The sequence below is a fragment of the Stegastes partitus genome, unplaced genomic scaffold (genome assembly GCF_000690725.1).
Source record: "Stegastes partitus isolate 25-593 unplaced genomic scaffold, Stegastes_partitus-1.0.2 Scaffold1216, whole genome shotgun sequence".
Taxonomy (NCBI): Eukaryota; Metazoa; Chordata; class Actinopteri; family Pomacentridae; genus Stegastes; species Stegastes partitus.
The window spans coordinates 112,468-127,700 of record NW_007578947.1 but is presented as its reverse complement, the minus strand read 5'-3'; the positions used below and the strand labels follow the sequence as shown (position 1 = coordinate 127,700).

At 43.2% G+C, this 15,233-nt stretch overlaps 1 protein-coding gene across 1 annotated transcript in view; it reads left to right on the top strand.

Annotated features, from left to right (window-relative positions):
* dusp3a (dual specificity phosphatase 3a) overlaps positions 1–14,859 on the top strand; it is a 19,953-nt gene extending 5,094 nt beyond the window's left edge. The window contains exons 2-3 of the mRNA XM_008297408.1: positions 6,827–7,059; positions 14,241–14,859. Of these exons, the coding sequence (XP_008295630.1) occupies positions 6,827–7,059; positions 14,241–14,470 (463 nt within the window). The 3' untranslated portion in view covers positions 14,471–14,859. The remainder of the gene's footprint in view (positions 1–6,826; positions 7,060–14,240) is intronic.
* The last annotated feature ends 374 nt before the right edge of the window (positions 14,860–15,233 follow it).

The window sequence follows — 15,233 nt, the reverse complement described above, 5'->3', positions numbered from 1 at the left end:
AATAAAGACCAACAACAGCTGCAGAAACTCTAACTTCCAGATACATTCTGCCGAGCTGTAATGTGATCTAAGCTATTACGGAGCAGCTCTTAATGTTCCTTTTATGGATTCCCGGTAGAGAGGCGATCCAGGGAAGCCCCCCGAGGATCTCGTTGTCTCTGCAGTCCATCATGTGGCTCCAGCCCAGAGGTGGAGGAGGCCGAGCAGGGCCGAGTACAAGCACATTACTGGAGCCCGGCGCTGCTACAAAATCAATCTGAATATGCCAGACTGAGTGGCCAAGTCTCCAGACGAAGTGCTGGCACTCCTGAAGGCCGTCAGAGAGAGATTCAGCGTCGCGGTTCGCTTTGAAGGAGAGGTTTTGATGTCTGATGAGGAAATTATGTCCACTGATTATAAAGTAAACACTGGATATTGTGTCCAAACAGGTTGAAAGCGGCGTGTGGTGTAAAGTGATATTGCTGAGGCCGGCCGAGGCGCTATCGATCGTTGATTAAAGCCTGAACCTCGTCCACCGTTTCCACCACTGGGACCCAGTCAGCCTCTCTGCTGATGCATCCTATTAGTTGTACCCTGTTACAGATCAAACCGTGTAGCTGGTCCGGCCAAATCAGATCAAAACAAATGCAGCGATTAACACGATGCGAGTACAAGTTTTCCTCTTGTTACAGCTCGTGACTCAACTAGGAAAAAGATCTGCCCTTAAAATAACCGTTAAATGTTTGATTCCCCAAAGGTTTGGGCCCATTAACCATTTTTAGTCCTCAATATATCGTCTTTTTTTTTTTTTTTTGAGGTCATGACACAGATTTGTCTTATTCTCGTGATGTTAATTGGGATTTTAATGATGATTTATAATTTAATAACTTCATTTATAGAGCACCTTTTATAAACAGAGTTTACAAATGATGACCATTAAACAACAGAAAGAAAAAAGACCAGAGATGTGAGAAATCGAGTGAAATACAGCGAATGGTAATCGAAGAAAAACGAATAATATAGTAAAAAAAAAAAAAAAAGCCATATCAAGTTTAAGAAAGAGAATAAATAAAATTTGCAAAAATAGAGGCTAAAACCATAAAAACAAGGGTCAAAATAAGAATAATAGAAATAATAATAATACGTAAACAAGCTGAATTTAGTCAGTTATTGGTGTTTGATGTGGAAAACATGCAGCTAAATTTAGTCTTTATGTTTTTATAATGTCAAATATTCAGGGATAATTGAACAATAATCGCTTAAATGTAGATTTAAATTGTATTAACTATTCAATATTCAAAAATTGATCAAAAAATAAGCAATGATCAAGTTTAAAAAACTAAATCCTTGAGTCGTATTTAAGTTTAAAACTCTTCTGTTCCTGAACCCTGATTGGTGCACGCAACTTATTTCCAACTTAGCCACCGAGAAGAGCTCAGAGGAAAATGTAAATGGTTTCAAATAATCTGCTGAAAAAGAACTGTTTCATGTGGAATCGTACCTCTCAGAGTAAAAAAACTGAGAAGAAAATCTTAGCTTGTGTCTCCTTAAAGATCCTGAAAAGCCCATGAAAGAATTATTCCAACTTTCCCGACTAAAGACAATATCTGAAGACGTCCCAAGTTTTGGTTGCTTCTTGTTCCTTGAGTTTATTTGGGCAAACAGCTGGTTCTGGCATCTTCTAGTCCATTATCGTAGCCTGTACCGCCACCTAGTGGAAGCAGTTAATGGAAACAAGCCTGATTTTAGTCTTTTTTTGGGGGGCGGCATTTCACAAATTTACTTCAGATTTGCTTGATAGCTACGTGTACTTTAGCCTTGGGGATTTTCAGACCTTTCACATGCACGTAGACGTATCATGAAGATTGAAATCGAGGCTGATTGCAGGAACTTTTAACTGATCGATATCGGCATAAACCTGCAGACACCTGAAAACAGCTTCAGCTGGGATACATGAGTAACATTTCATTGTATCCCACCTTAAGGTGACGTCTCTGCGCTGGCTAGAGGTCAGTTTGCCTCGTACAGTCTTTGTCACGGTGCTCCTTTACTTGCTAACCTTCTGCTACAGTTATTAAACAGTAAAAGGCTCCACCTGATGGCACAAACAGGTACTACAGATTTGTGTCATTTTTTGGACAGGACGTCTCTGGTCCAATCGCAGATGTATTGGAATGAGTCCTGGAACACACGGAAGTTTTGCACAAACTGTTGTGCGGTGAAATCCGGTACAGTTGTGTCCCACCAGCAGCACCACAGTGGTGGAAAACAGTACTTTTATAACTTTGGTGTACTGCGGTATTTACGCTTAGAAATTAGGTCTTTTCGTGAAAAACGGAGCTCACCTACTTGTGCTCATAGAAAAGACCGCATGAGAAAAAAATCACTCGGTTTCATCTTGGACAAATCGGACATTAGAACGCCCTAGTTTAATCTTTTTAAAGTCATTTTTGGTCGCACACCGGTCTGAGCACCAACGGCAGCTAGCACAGCCTGCAATGTGGCGCGTTCAGGGAACATCAGTAAGTTGTAGAATCTATCGATAACAAAATGTTCAGCATGTCATGTGTTTTTCCTGTGACAAGGTGAGAAAGAACTAGCACCTGGTTCTTCTTAGTGGAAAAAGGGTAGCGGTCTTCGTCATGGTGCTCCTTTACTTACTAAACCTCGGCTACGGTATTAAACAGCTCCACCTGGTGGCACAATCGGGCACTACAGCTAATTCACACTCTGGGAAATTTAGGAAAATGATATTGGGAGATATTAAATATTAAATACCTCCAATAAGTAAAATAAATAAAAGAATAAAACCCGAGCAGGAAATTCCTACGTAGACATAAAAGCTGGCTCCTGAGGTGGATGTAAACTTCAACTTCATGCGCAGACACTCAGTGCAAAGTTAAAGATGCTTACCTGTGAATAATTTCAATAAAACAAGACCAGAGCAGCACTTGTCTTTATTCAACTAGCCGGCGAAGTGTTCCGGGTCCGTAAATGGATTATGGCTGCACTTTGCACGGTTTTCAGATCGGTTGTAGTCAGCAGCTCGGGGACGGACTTAAAGGTGTGGTTGTTTGCTTTGAGAAACACTCTGGCTCTTTGTGAAGCTGCTCTTTAATAATGGATGTGTTGGGACTGCAGATCCCAGGGTGAGGAGGCCGGGACAGGACGAAGGAAACCAGTGGCTGTGGACCCAGGTGAACCCTCTGCATTGTGTTGTGTGCGAGTACAGTACAGTGAACAACGCTTCGGTACGTTCGCTCGCTCACGCACGGATGCCTCGGCGTTATGTCCTCGTTACTTATGTCGCTCCTAGTGCTCGTACTAAGCATTTACTGAATCATTTATGAACAGGAACTCGGTCTAAACACGCATTTTGTGAATGAAACCGGCGGAAAAAGGGAACGTCTGGCTTCGTTTCACCACATATCCGAGTGCCCTTCAGCTGACATGCAGGCAGATGGCCTCCTTCATCCCTCCTCCTATGACCGTTGTTAGCCTCGATTCTTTAGTTGTTGAATTATAACACCGTGAAGCAAAATGGTGGCAGAGAGGATTTTTTTTTTTTTATTATTAGTTCTTGCAGCTGCCGCCTCCAGGGAGCTGCCCAGGGTCACCTAGCCTCGCCTCACCCCGCCTCGTATTGACTGTAAGCAGATATAGCAGTAAAATTAAAGCACACGGCGCTGTCAGGGCGAGCGTTTCACACAGCTATGGAGATTTATGACGCTGAATTAAAGCAACACAAACATGGATTCGATACATCTGTAGAATCTAAAATGAGATATTTTCTGCCACCATACATGCGGTCTGGTTGTGTGTCCTATAGCAACAATAAGGTGCAGTTTTTCTTCTTTAAATGTAAATTATGTACAATTATTGACGCTAAATGTTCCATAAAACCTTTAATAACACTTACAAAGAGCAGCTTTATTCAGAATCGATGCCTCGGGCCAGGTTGGACGGCAACACTGGACGCAGGCGTCGGGCCAAGCAGGACGGAGCAGCCAGAACCTCGCACTGCTTTGTGTGTTTTGTTTTGTTGTACCGGCTTGTTTGCTCTAATTTGCAGGATTGTTAACAAGGCAGATTATTAGACAAGAGGCGGTTATAGTAGATGTTAGATCTTTTTTTTTTGTCTCTGTTGTGCTTTAAATTAGTGAATGTAAAAGCACTAAAATGTAGCCTTTGAATGTCTTTTTTTTCCTGCATCCGTCTTGTAATCCCTGCCTGCCGTGCTTTGGGTCCCCGTGGAGAGAAGGGGTCACTGCAGATCAATACAGAGCTATTCTTTATCCTGTGATGGAACATTGCTGTCGTGATGGGAGTGGTCTCCTCCATCCACAGGGCACGAGAGGTCGCCGAATGGTTTGATGGGAACGAACATAAATTGAACACCTAAGGGAGATTTTGGACCATCATGTCATCATTTAAACCCCAAACGAGGGACTGTCTTTGGAAAAATTGAGTTCCTTCCTTCTGAAACACCTTAACAAGACTCCTTACGTTGGTTGTTCCTTTGAATTTTGTGCATCCGCTCGGCTTCTGCAAGAGATAATCCCTGTTATAAAGCATGTGGACACCTGCGATTGTCTCGTTAGAAAACCGCCAAAGCGTTTAGGCTTTCCAGAAAATGTTGAAACCACCTACAGGAACGTCCAACAGTGATTCCAGACGATCAGGGCCGGCCCTGACCAATTTGGTGCCCTAGGCAAGATTGTAGTTTGGGCCCCCCAGCATCACAGTGAATTTCACTCCTAATTTTCATACAGTAACACAAACTGTATGCATGTATTCAAGCTTTTATTTAAGTACAAACAACACACTAAATGAAACTGAAGAAACAAGTCTTTGCGACACTCCCTGGCTAACTGACGTGTATTCAGGCAAATATTTAACCACAAGCACCTTGACCGTCGTCTTCAGACATTAGTGAAGACGGTTCGCTAACGTCTTAGCTGCTAACGTTAGCAGCTAACATCTTTGCTGCTAACGTTAGCAGCTAAAACGCTAACGTAGCGTCTTTACTGCAAACGGTAGCAGCTAAGATGCTAACGTCTTCGCTGCTAACGTTAGCAGCTAAGACGCTAACGTAACGTCTTTGCTGCGAACGTTAGCAGCTAAGATGCTAACGTCTTCGCTAACGTCTTCGCTGCTAACTTTAGCAGCTAAGACGCCAACGTAACGTCTTTGCTGCGAACGTTAGCAGCTAAGACGCTAACGTCTTCGCTAACGTCTTCGCTGCTAACGTTAGCAGCTAAGACGCTAACGTAACATCTTTACTGCTAAAGGTAGACAAACTGCATCGGCGCTTGTTGATAAATACTTGCCTAGCAGCTAAGACGCTAACATCTTTACTGCTAAAGGTAGACAAACTGCATCGGCGCTTGTTGATAAATACTTGCCTGAATACATGTCAGTTAGCCGGGTAAGCTTGTGGCGCCCCCCGTGGATGTCGGCGCCCTTAGCATTTGCCTATACTGCCTATGCCTAGGGCCGGCTCTGCAGACGATAGGGTCAGTGTCAGGTTCATCCCAAATATGTCGGCATGGATTGAGATAAAGTTCTTCTGCAGCAAAATGGATAACTGGAATTTAAGGTCGTTCCTCAAAAGAATATCAAGAAACGTGATCGTATGCTGTTGCGTTTAGGGCCGAGCATTTCATTTTAAATCTAAATTTGCAGTGTTTAGCAACCTGAAAAGACTGCAGTTCTGAATGATGTTGTAACTCAGTTTTATTTAGTTGGAAAGGATTAAACAGTGCAGATTGCTGCATTGTACATACATGAAACAAGTGCATTTTAGTGTTTCAGCAACACAAAGACTAAACACTTTGCTGATATACCAACAACACACAGAGAGGATGTCGGTTGTTTTACCAGATTCTAACTAACATTCTGAGAATCTGGAGGCCAAAAAGACCTACAGTTTGGAGAGAAACTGAACTAGTGACACTGTTTGACCCAAAGTTTTCCCCTAAACTTAACAAAATTAGTGCATAAACAAACAGAATCTGCAATAAGTAGATTACCAGACCTCCAACCTTTAAAAGAAAGCAAAAATAAAGAAACAAACAGAAAACAGCATTTACACCAAATTGTACAACCTCATAAAAAGACTTGCGGGAATATTTGCTAGTAAACATTCACAACATGCAGGCAGAAGAGAAGCTAATTATGAAATCAATGTTGCATCAAATGATGTAAAAAAATGTTGTTTACAAGAAGTTAAATTTTTAGATAATGAATATTAGTTGAGATAAAATGCCACATGTTTAAATCCAGCTTCCTGTGTGTGTTTTCCTGTTTTATATCATTTTAATCTGTGTTTTAGGGTCACAAACAGCCTGTTTTTAGTTTTCTCAGGTCCAGCTCTACGTGCTCATTCTTCACTTTGTAGATTAACTGATTAATCCGAAAGGGTTATTAATCCAGTCGTTTGTAATCGTCCCACCAGCGGCAGCCTTTTAGTTTGAGCTCCGTTTTAAAGCAGCGACATGCAGCGCTGCAGTATTCGGCTGCGTCTCTGGAGATGCTGTGATCCTGCCAGCGCCGAGCTGTCGTGAAAGGTGCAACCTATATTGTCAAAATATCACTTTAAAATAAATTGTGCTGACACGCTGCTCCGCTGTATCTGTTAGATGTTATTATTAGTGCTGTTATTTGTCTCGGATGTCTTGTTCTGCTGCCGTGTGCTCATCACTCTGCGCCGCCAGAGAACAAAATAAGTTTTATTCCGCTGTCAGTGGAGACACTTTTGAGATTTTACTAGTGTACAAACTCAGGCTTGTCACAGCCGTCAGCAAACTGCTAAAACTGATTTAAGGTGTTCTTCACCTCTGTGCAGGTTTGTCGCCCAGAATGCGATGCGGCTGCAGAAACTCGGGGTGACGCATGTCCTTAACGTGGCCGAGGGAACCTCCTTCATGCATGTGAACACCAGTGCAGACTTCTACGCCGGAACCGGCGTCACGTACCACGGCATCCAGGCCAACGACACCGAGCAGTTCGACCTCAGTGCCTTCTTTGAGGAGGGGGCTGATTTTATCGACAAGGCCCTAGCACACAATAATGGCAAAGGTGAGTTTACGTTGAGGTAGAAGTGGTCACATTTCCAGTCTCAGGGTGCAGCAGTGGTCTGTCTGTTATGCTAAAAGAGCTAAAGGCTAAAAAAAAAAAAAAAAGATCCCGCAACTTCACTGTTTGGTTCTTGCTACTGGTACTGGCTCTGCTCACTACCTGCAATGCACCAAACTACAGTGAAGAGTTAGCAGCTAAAGGGTGAACATGGTGGCACATTCATCAGCTAAAGAACCAAATAGTACCGTCAGGAATTGGTGGAGAACAAAAATAGAGCAAAAGGAAAAGTAAATATTGGACATAAATTTCCCTGGTGGCCAAGAGCTGCGCTGCTCTAAACAAATCATTTTGCTCTGTAGCCGCTGAACCTCTTTTTGATATTCAACCCTTTGTATAGGTCGACTGTTTTCCACTTCATCGCACCTTTGTGAACCCTTATAGCAGCGATAGTCAACTAAAATTCAAAGAGATCCAGTCAGAGAAAACTTAGTAAAGCAAAGGTCTGGAACATCATGATGTCAAACATGAATTGGTGTGATAGATGCTGATGTAACCTAAAAGTTTTATTAGCGTCTGCATGTAATCAGTAACTGACCGTCAAATCAAATGAATTCAGTTCAAGAACATTTTGACAACATGTAGTAATAAATAACTTTACATACAACTTTACATAAATGAAGTGCAGAACCTGATAAAAGTAATGACTGGACAACCTGAACCAACTTATATACATCTTTAACAAAACCTAAATCTCAAAAATGTAAACACTTCTACATTTTTTTCCTGTCTTATATTGATCCCCTTATATCCCCTGCTGCTTAATGGGAGAACCGAGCTGCAGCTTGCCCTGCCAGTATGTTAAATCATGGCCTGAGTGGTGTCAGGGCCATTCTCAAACACATTTGGAGGTGCTCATTGGTGAGTCTGGAGTGATATTTAGTTTTGATTATGTTCATGTTCATAGTTCATTCAGCTGTATGTTGAGCCAAACATGGTCAGCATGTGAAGGGCTACTTTCCTTGAGCCTGGGAAACCAGTGACAGAGACCATTTGGAGCCAGAAAATGGCAGGGTCAGTTCTTCTGAACTGCTCTTTAAGGGCCACATCTGCTTGGAGATCAACCAGCTCCATCTGAAGAGGCCCAGCATTTGCCCATTTGAAGTGCTGTGTGACTTCCTTTGAGAACCCCCTGACATCTGTGATGAGAAATGGGTTCTGAATGAACATGGTGAGCTGCTGTCCAAAGCTGAAGCTGTCAAAACATTTGCTGAAGTTTACAATCAGCTTATCAACAAAGTCAACAAAAGAAGACACATCTCTCTGTCCCTGAACCTGTTGCTGCAATGCTGACAAGTGGACACAGTCCAGGTCCAGCAGGTCTTCCTTGAACACCTCAAGTTTCCTCTGAAAGGAGCGGACAGCTGCCAGCAGTTCACAAATTAAATTGTCTTTGCCCTGTAGCTTCAGTTGACTGAGATGTGGGGTGATATCAACCAAAAAGACCACATAATCCATCTTCTTCTCATCTTTTAAAAAGAGAGAAATCTCTGTCGCCTTTTGACTCTTCAGCTCTGCCAGAAAAGCTGCTACCTCCCTTCTGATGGACCAGAACCGCTCCAGCACCCTGCCTTACCTGAGCCATAGATCATCAGCATTTGTTTCAACCTCTCTGAGGAATTCCCGAAGCATGCGATGCTGATAGGACGAGGATACCCTGAGAAGTGTGTTCATCACCTCGGCATGCTCATCTGACAGGGTTGAGCATAGGACAGACTGGTGAATTATACAACGGCAAGCAACTCAGGATTGTCTTTCTTCAGTCTCACCAAAGCTCCTTTCTCTCTCCCTATAATGGCAGGGGCGCCATCTGTAGGTTCTGGCTCTATTCCTCTCTTTGCTAACATTTCCTTAATGGCCAGGTAGATGTCCTCGACTCCTGTACTTGTCTGAAGGTCTTCACAGAAAATGTTCTCGTCCTTGTTGAAGAACCTTACATAAACTAACCATTGTCAGTCACATCAGTGGACTCATCCACAGCCAAGGCTACAAACAAACAAATGGTAAAAAGTAGACTCACGTATGCAAAAGCTGTGTTTGTGTAAGTGTGCAGGGCTTTTACTGCACAGAGGAACTTTTGGCACCACCCAATGAGATTTTAGTCAATGCCAAAGGGAAGTTAGCAGCTCCGAAATGGAAAGAATTGACAATGATATTAGCATTTCTAATCCTCCCTGAATGTGTTTACCAGCAAACAACTGTTGATCATAAATACGACATGTTTGGTTTCCGTCCATCAGCTCCCTTCTTATCCACATCATGTTTCACACATTAGTTTGACTCTTGATTTTATTGGTCGTGTTTAATCTCGATTTTTCGGCTAATTGGGCTGTTCAGCAACGTCAGCCGCTTCCTCCACATAGCTGGCATCAAAACCAACAGGAAAGAACACCGATTTCTATCATCCATCCATTATCTATACACCGCTTAATCCTCACCAGGGGGCTGGAGTCTATCCCAGCTGACTCAGGGTGAAGGCAGGTTCACCTGGACAGGTAACCAGTCTATCACAGGGCTACACTTAGAGACAGACAACCAAGCACACTCACATTCACACCTACGGACAATTTAGAATCACCAATTAACCTCAGCATGTTTTTGGACTGTGTGGGAGGAAGCTGGAGAACCTGGAGAGAACCCACGCTGCACGGGGAGAACATGGAGACTCCACGCAGAAAGACCCCCACCAGGACACGAACCGGCAACCTTCTTGCTGCGAGGCAACAACCTACCAACTGCGCCACCCTGCAGCCCTCAGATAACACAAATTCGTTCATTTGCTGCACATGGAATGCTAATATGTGCACAAAAACCCATTCTGAGCCCTAAACGTGGCCAAAACAACGACTGGAATTCAGGATTTTTTAACGTTAGAAGAAATCTTGACATCAGTGCGTCAAAATGCACCGAAAACCCCCAAAAAAGAACTGAGAATTTATTCCTTCACAAAAGCCCTCAGAGGTGGAGGAGATCAAAGGGGAACACGATGTCTGTCTCCCTTCAGTAGCTGCCGCTTGAAAGTAATTTGTTCCCACAAGTTGAGACACGAAAACAAGCTCCTCTTGTTGCTCGTCGAACAAAGGCTACAAGGTTCGAGGCGTCTTTTTTTAATGATTCAATCTCTGCTTCGCCTCATCGCCGCCGATCTCCGAGTGAAGACGGGAGATAATCATGCTCCTCCCCCACGAGCACCTCGGGCTAAATCCGACGCACTCCCGAGTCCTGCTCCACATTCTGTTATCAGATCGAGTCCCAGAACGTCAAACTGTTTCAGGCACCTGTGGCTGATATTAGCCACGTTGAACAGGTGCTGCGACACAATCAAACCCTTAAACCACGAGGGAAATTTAATTCGGAGCGCGCTGTGTTTCTCACACGTGTTTTGGAAAGCCGAGTGTCAGGATTGACGAAATAATCAATCCCAGAAGGCTCCGGCTCTCCCAGAAGCTGAATTAGTCTCTGAAGGATGTGATTAATTAGTGCGCCGAACCCGCTATTTTACGGCATGGATTTATCGTCAGCTTCGACGTGGACAAGCATCTCAATCTCCCCGGCAGTTTGGTGAAGGTGCGCCGACGCTGTGGTAAATCACCAGCTACAGAAACGACAGGACGATGGTGTTGCTGCAGTTTGCGCGACATTACCCGTGACATTTTGTGACCCTCGGCTCTGAAAAGGTCGCGGGTCCAAGGTTTTAATGAGGCGCTGTGTTGATGCATCGTTCCCACGAGCTGCCACGTAATGAAGACACAAGGCCGCCGGGTGGAGGCGGTGACGTCTGCGTGTTTTCACATCGAATCTGCACCGACGAAGGGAATTACCACCAACGCTGCAGTTTCTGTCGGCTCTACGAGGGTCTTTACCTTCTCAGAGATCAAGGTTTTCTAATCGATCCGATCCGTCAACCTCGATTCCACCAGCAGACGCTATGTTCTGCTGCCAGTCCTTCAGATGGATGTGTTCAGCAGGTGTTGCAAGGTCGTCTGTAGGTTCGTCTTTTGTATGCATGAGAATAGAACAAGTGGCTTAAGATGAGATAAGATAATCCTTTATTAATCCGGATTTGCATTGTTACGGCAGCAAAGGGGCAAAAATGAAGCGACATCAGTAGAAAAATAAACATAAAACATGCATAAGTTCTCTAGAGATTATTCTTTGTGTAGAAATTCAGATTTTGCACAGATTCCTCGAAATGTGTAAAATACCGCGATGACAAAAACACTGATGTTGCAGAGATCCGTCCACGAGTAAAAGTACTGATGATAATGGTTCAATGTATGGGACACAAAAGCCTGTTTTGGAATTCTTAGACTTCTTATCGGACTTCTTCTCTGTTTAGTCTGTTTTTATAAATGACTGTTTTTGCATTTTACTTTTATTTTAATGGTAGCAGCAGAAAAGAAAGGATTCCCGCAATAACTGCCGATGACATGGCACAACATGGCATATTTAACTGTCTCGTTTTAGTTCACAAGAGGACACAAACAGGCCGGTACGAGGAAGCAAAAAATGAAGTTTAGTTAAACTGATGCACAAATTGCAGAAATGCAGACAGGAAGCAAAAACAAGAGGAACGGGTTTTGAAAAATCCAAGAAGAACAGAAAACCAAAACCAGTTTATCAAAAAATAAAGGAAAAAGCTATTGCGGGATTTAGTTTGCTCAAACAGTGGTGCCTTGAAGAAGTGGGAAGTCATATCCATCGTGTTCCTCAATACAGTTAAGCGGTACATTTATGTGTAAACATGTCTGAAGTTCTGCTAGCAGCGTTAGCATCAGCTGTAATTTTAGCCGCGTCCGTGATTTCACAAACGAAGCTAATAGCAGCACACGCTGTACGCTTAAAATGCATTTTCCTCAAGCGTGCTGCAGAACACAGCGAAAAAAACAACGTTGAATGTTTAATTATTAGGTCAAATTTTGAGGTTAAACGTGGATTTCATTGGTACTGAATGGGGTTAGGATGGATGAATGAAGGAACAAAGTGGTGGACGTTATCCAGCTAACATCATGTTTACAATAATACGTTTTTATACTTGGTTATGTTAGAAGTAAGAGGCTGCATTGATGAGTAAAATAAATATATTGACACAGTGTTCTACCAGCATTCCTGTCTTGCTATAAGATGTTGGTTTTTGTTTTTGGTCCATTTTGTGCAAAACAAGATGTTTCAACCTTTTTCTGTGAACGTAGAAGAAAAAAAGAGTTAATGGCCATTGTCTGATACCATTATCTCTGATTGGGGTTTTGGGATTGGGGAACCTTACACTCAAGAATACTAACCATTAAAAAACCCTGATCTGTTTAGACAAACAGAATGAATTTGCTCTAAACAACCAAAAAAAACAGAGTAAAGACGTAGAGATTTGTCAACTCCAGAGTGATGGAGTGAGAAAACGAGCGAGCCAAAGGTCCTGCGTGTCGAACAAGAGGATACGGTGGAATCTGCATCGACCGGCGGCGGCGGCGGACGCCTGATTAGGTATTGAAGAGGTCGCGTCATTGGCTCTCGGTGGAGCGTAGAAGGGGAGGGGAAGGACCGAGGACAATACGAGAAGAGACGGTGTTGGGTTTCAAACAAAGTGCAGAATGTGCAGATCTGACCCGAGCTCAGCTGCTCTGCGAAAGCTGCCAAGTCGAATCCCCTCGAGGGGCTTTGGCGTAATCAAAGTTGGACGGAAACAAACAAGACGAAACGGGTCTGAAAACACGCGTACAGCTCGGCGGACGGCGGGTAGCAGCGACTCGGCGCAGGATGCGGCTGCGGCGAAGATGATTGACTTTGCCTGAGTCTGCAGCAGAGGTCAGGTCGTGCATTTGCATCTCCTGGCAGAGAAAGCTGCTGCGCTCGGCAACTTTAGTCGCGGCATATGTTCCCCAGCTACTCGTACTGTCTTTTGTTTTCCTTCTCAAGTCGTTTCCTCATTTTTCTTCTTGTGTTCTTCGGCCGCAGTCTCACAGTAAAGAGCCACAAGAGAAATCCAGTTTGTTCTAACGCTGGATGGTGTTTTAAGGACAAACCCAAAACATTCTCCAGCTTCTAGTGTATATATATATTCTCTTACTGCTTTGTTTTGTCAAATTTTTGTGCAAAAAAACCCCCATATTTAAATGTCCGTCCACTTATTGTCTTTTGTTTTCTTCGTTAAGTTGTTTCCTCATTTTTTCCCCTAATTTTTCCTCCCAATCGCCTCATGTTCTTAAGCTTTTTGTGTTTTGTTTTATTTTTTTTTAAATTTAATTCTTTTGCTTTGAAAGTTTAACCTTTCTGCATGGTGTTTCAAGGACACTGTGGAAAAAAACATAAATCTTCCAGGTTCTAATAATGCACTTATTCCCGTTGTATGGTCTAAAGTTCATGAAGCCCGTAGCTTTCCAATGTCCACATTGTATGCCTTGCTGGGTGTACTCCAACGATAAAATCCAGCTGACACCAAGTTGCGGTTTAAAACAGGATTCTTTAGTTCACAAAAACAACTTTACAGACGGAAACATAGCGACAAAGTGTGTGCAGTCAAAAAACTGTTTGGCTCCATGCTATCATTCATTTCCCAAGATCCCTTGCAAATTTAAGGGACCCTAATATAGTGAAGCAAAATATCAAAAACAAATCAAGAAACCCAAACAGCACACTAACACAGAATTCAAATATCCAAAAATATGATTAACAACATTTAACCAAATAACAGATAAATTTAGCAAAATAAAAATGTTAATTGTAATCTATATCAAAGTCACTGCTGAACAAAAAATCAAAACCAAATAGAAATAATTATGGTAAAATAAGAACCAAATCCAGAACCAAAGAAATAGATTTAGGCTCCTACACACGTATTTCTTAGCTTCTGTCAAATACACCTGATGATGGCAGTGATTGGCTCAAAGGGTTGTTCAGCTAAATATTAGTTTATGGGTCCCATCATGCTTGTTTTTTTTTTTTTCTGTTGAACCACAATTCAAAAGCATGATTTTCATAAAATGTTTTATTTATTATTACTTCAGTCACAGTTGATTTTTTTTCCTTCTTTAACAAACACATTTGTGGACGACTGTCTGACTCCCCTGTATGATCTTCTGTGCTCACCGTGTAGCAGCGCTAACCTTGCCGTTTCCCGTGTCCTCCAGGGAAGGTGTACGTACACTGCAGGGAAGGCTACAGCCGCTCCCCCACCATGGTCGTCGCCTACCTCATGCTGCGCCACAAGATGGACGCCCGGCTGGCGGTGGCCACGGTGAGGCACAAGAGAGAGATCGGCCCGAACGACGGCTTCCTCCGCCAGCTGTGCCAGCTCAACGAGAAGCTGGCGAAGGAGGGCAAGCTGAACGGGGAGGTGGGCAAACTAAAGACCAAATGAGAGCAGACGGAGGCAGGAAAGAGACTCTCTGGAAAAAAAAAACCGTCTCCTCCCATCGCGCCTTTCGCAAAAGGCTTCAGCTGCTCTCGGAGACCAAACCAGCACCCATCCGACACACCGGGGTATTACCGAAACACATACATGCATTTGATCCGTGTAGATAATTCTGCCTCATGTACACACTCACGTACACGCCGTTTCCTTTTTTTTTTTTCTTCTAGTCTGTCACTGCTGCTCTACAAAGAGTGTGATCTCGAAAAATACAAACAAAAAAACCCAGATTTCGCCGCTCGAAAACCAAATTTCCGTCGACTTTTCGAGCCACTTTAAAGCATTCCTTCGATTCCCTGCGAGGTTAAGAAGGTGAAAAGTTTTACCCAGATTTTTAGAAGATTTAAAAATAAAAATTAAAAAAACAAACAAAAAAAAAAGATGATAGCACAATCATTCCATAGTTTTCCACTGCCGGGAATGTCAGTGATGTCTCCGCCAGCAGGAGTGCTCCTTAAAATTCCAAACAAACTCCAAAACATCGATGGCCACACGTGATGCAACAAAGACGCGAGTGAGCGTACGGAGGAGGAAAATCCCAAACATTCCATGAAAACTGGAAAAAAGGAAAAAAAAAAAAATCGATTCCTTCTCTTTTTAAATTCTTTTCCTTCTCTCCGCCCGTAGCGGCGGATGTTCGATGCACAAATGACTCGCGCTCCAAGCTGTAGCTCTGTGTAGCATTTTCGCCACTCCGGCCTCTAGTTTGACA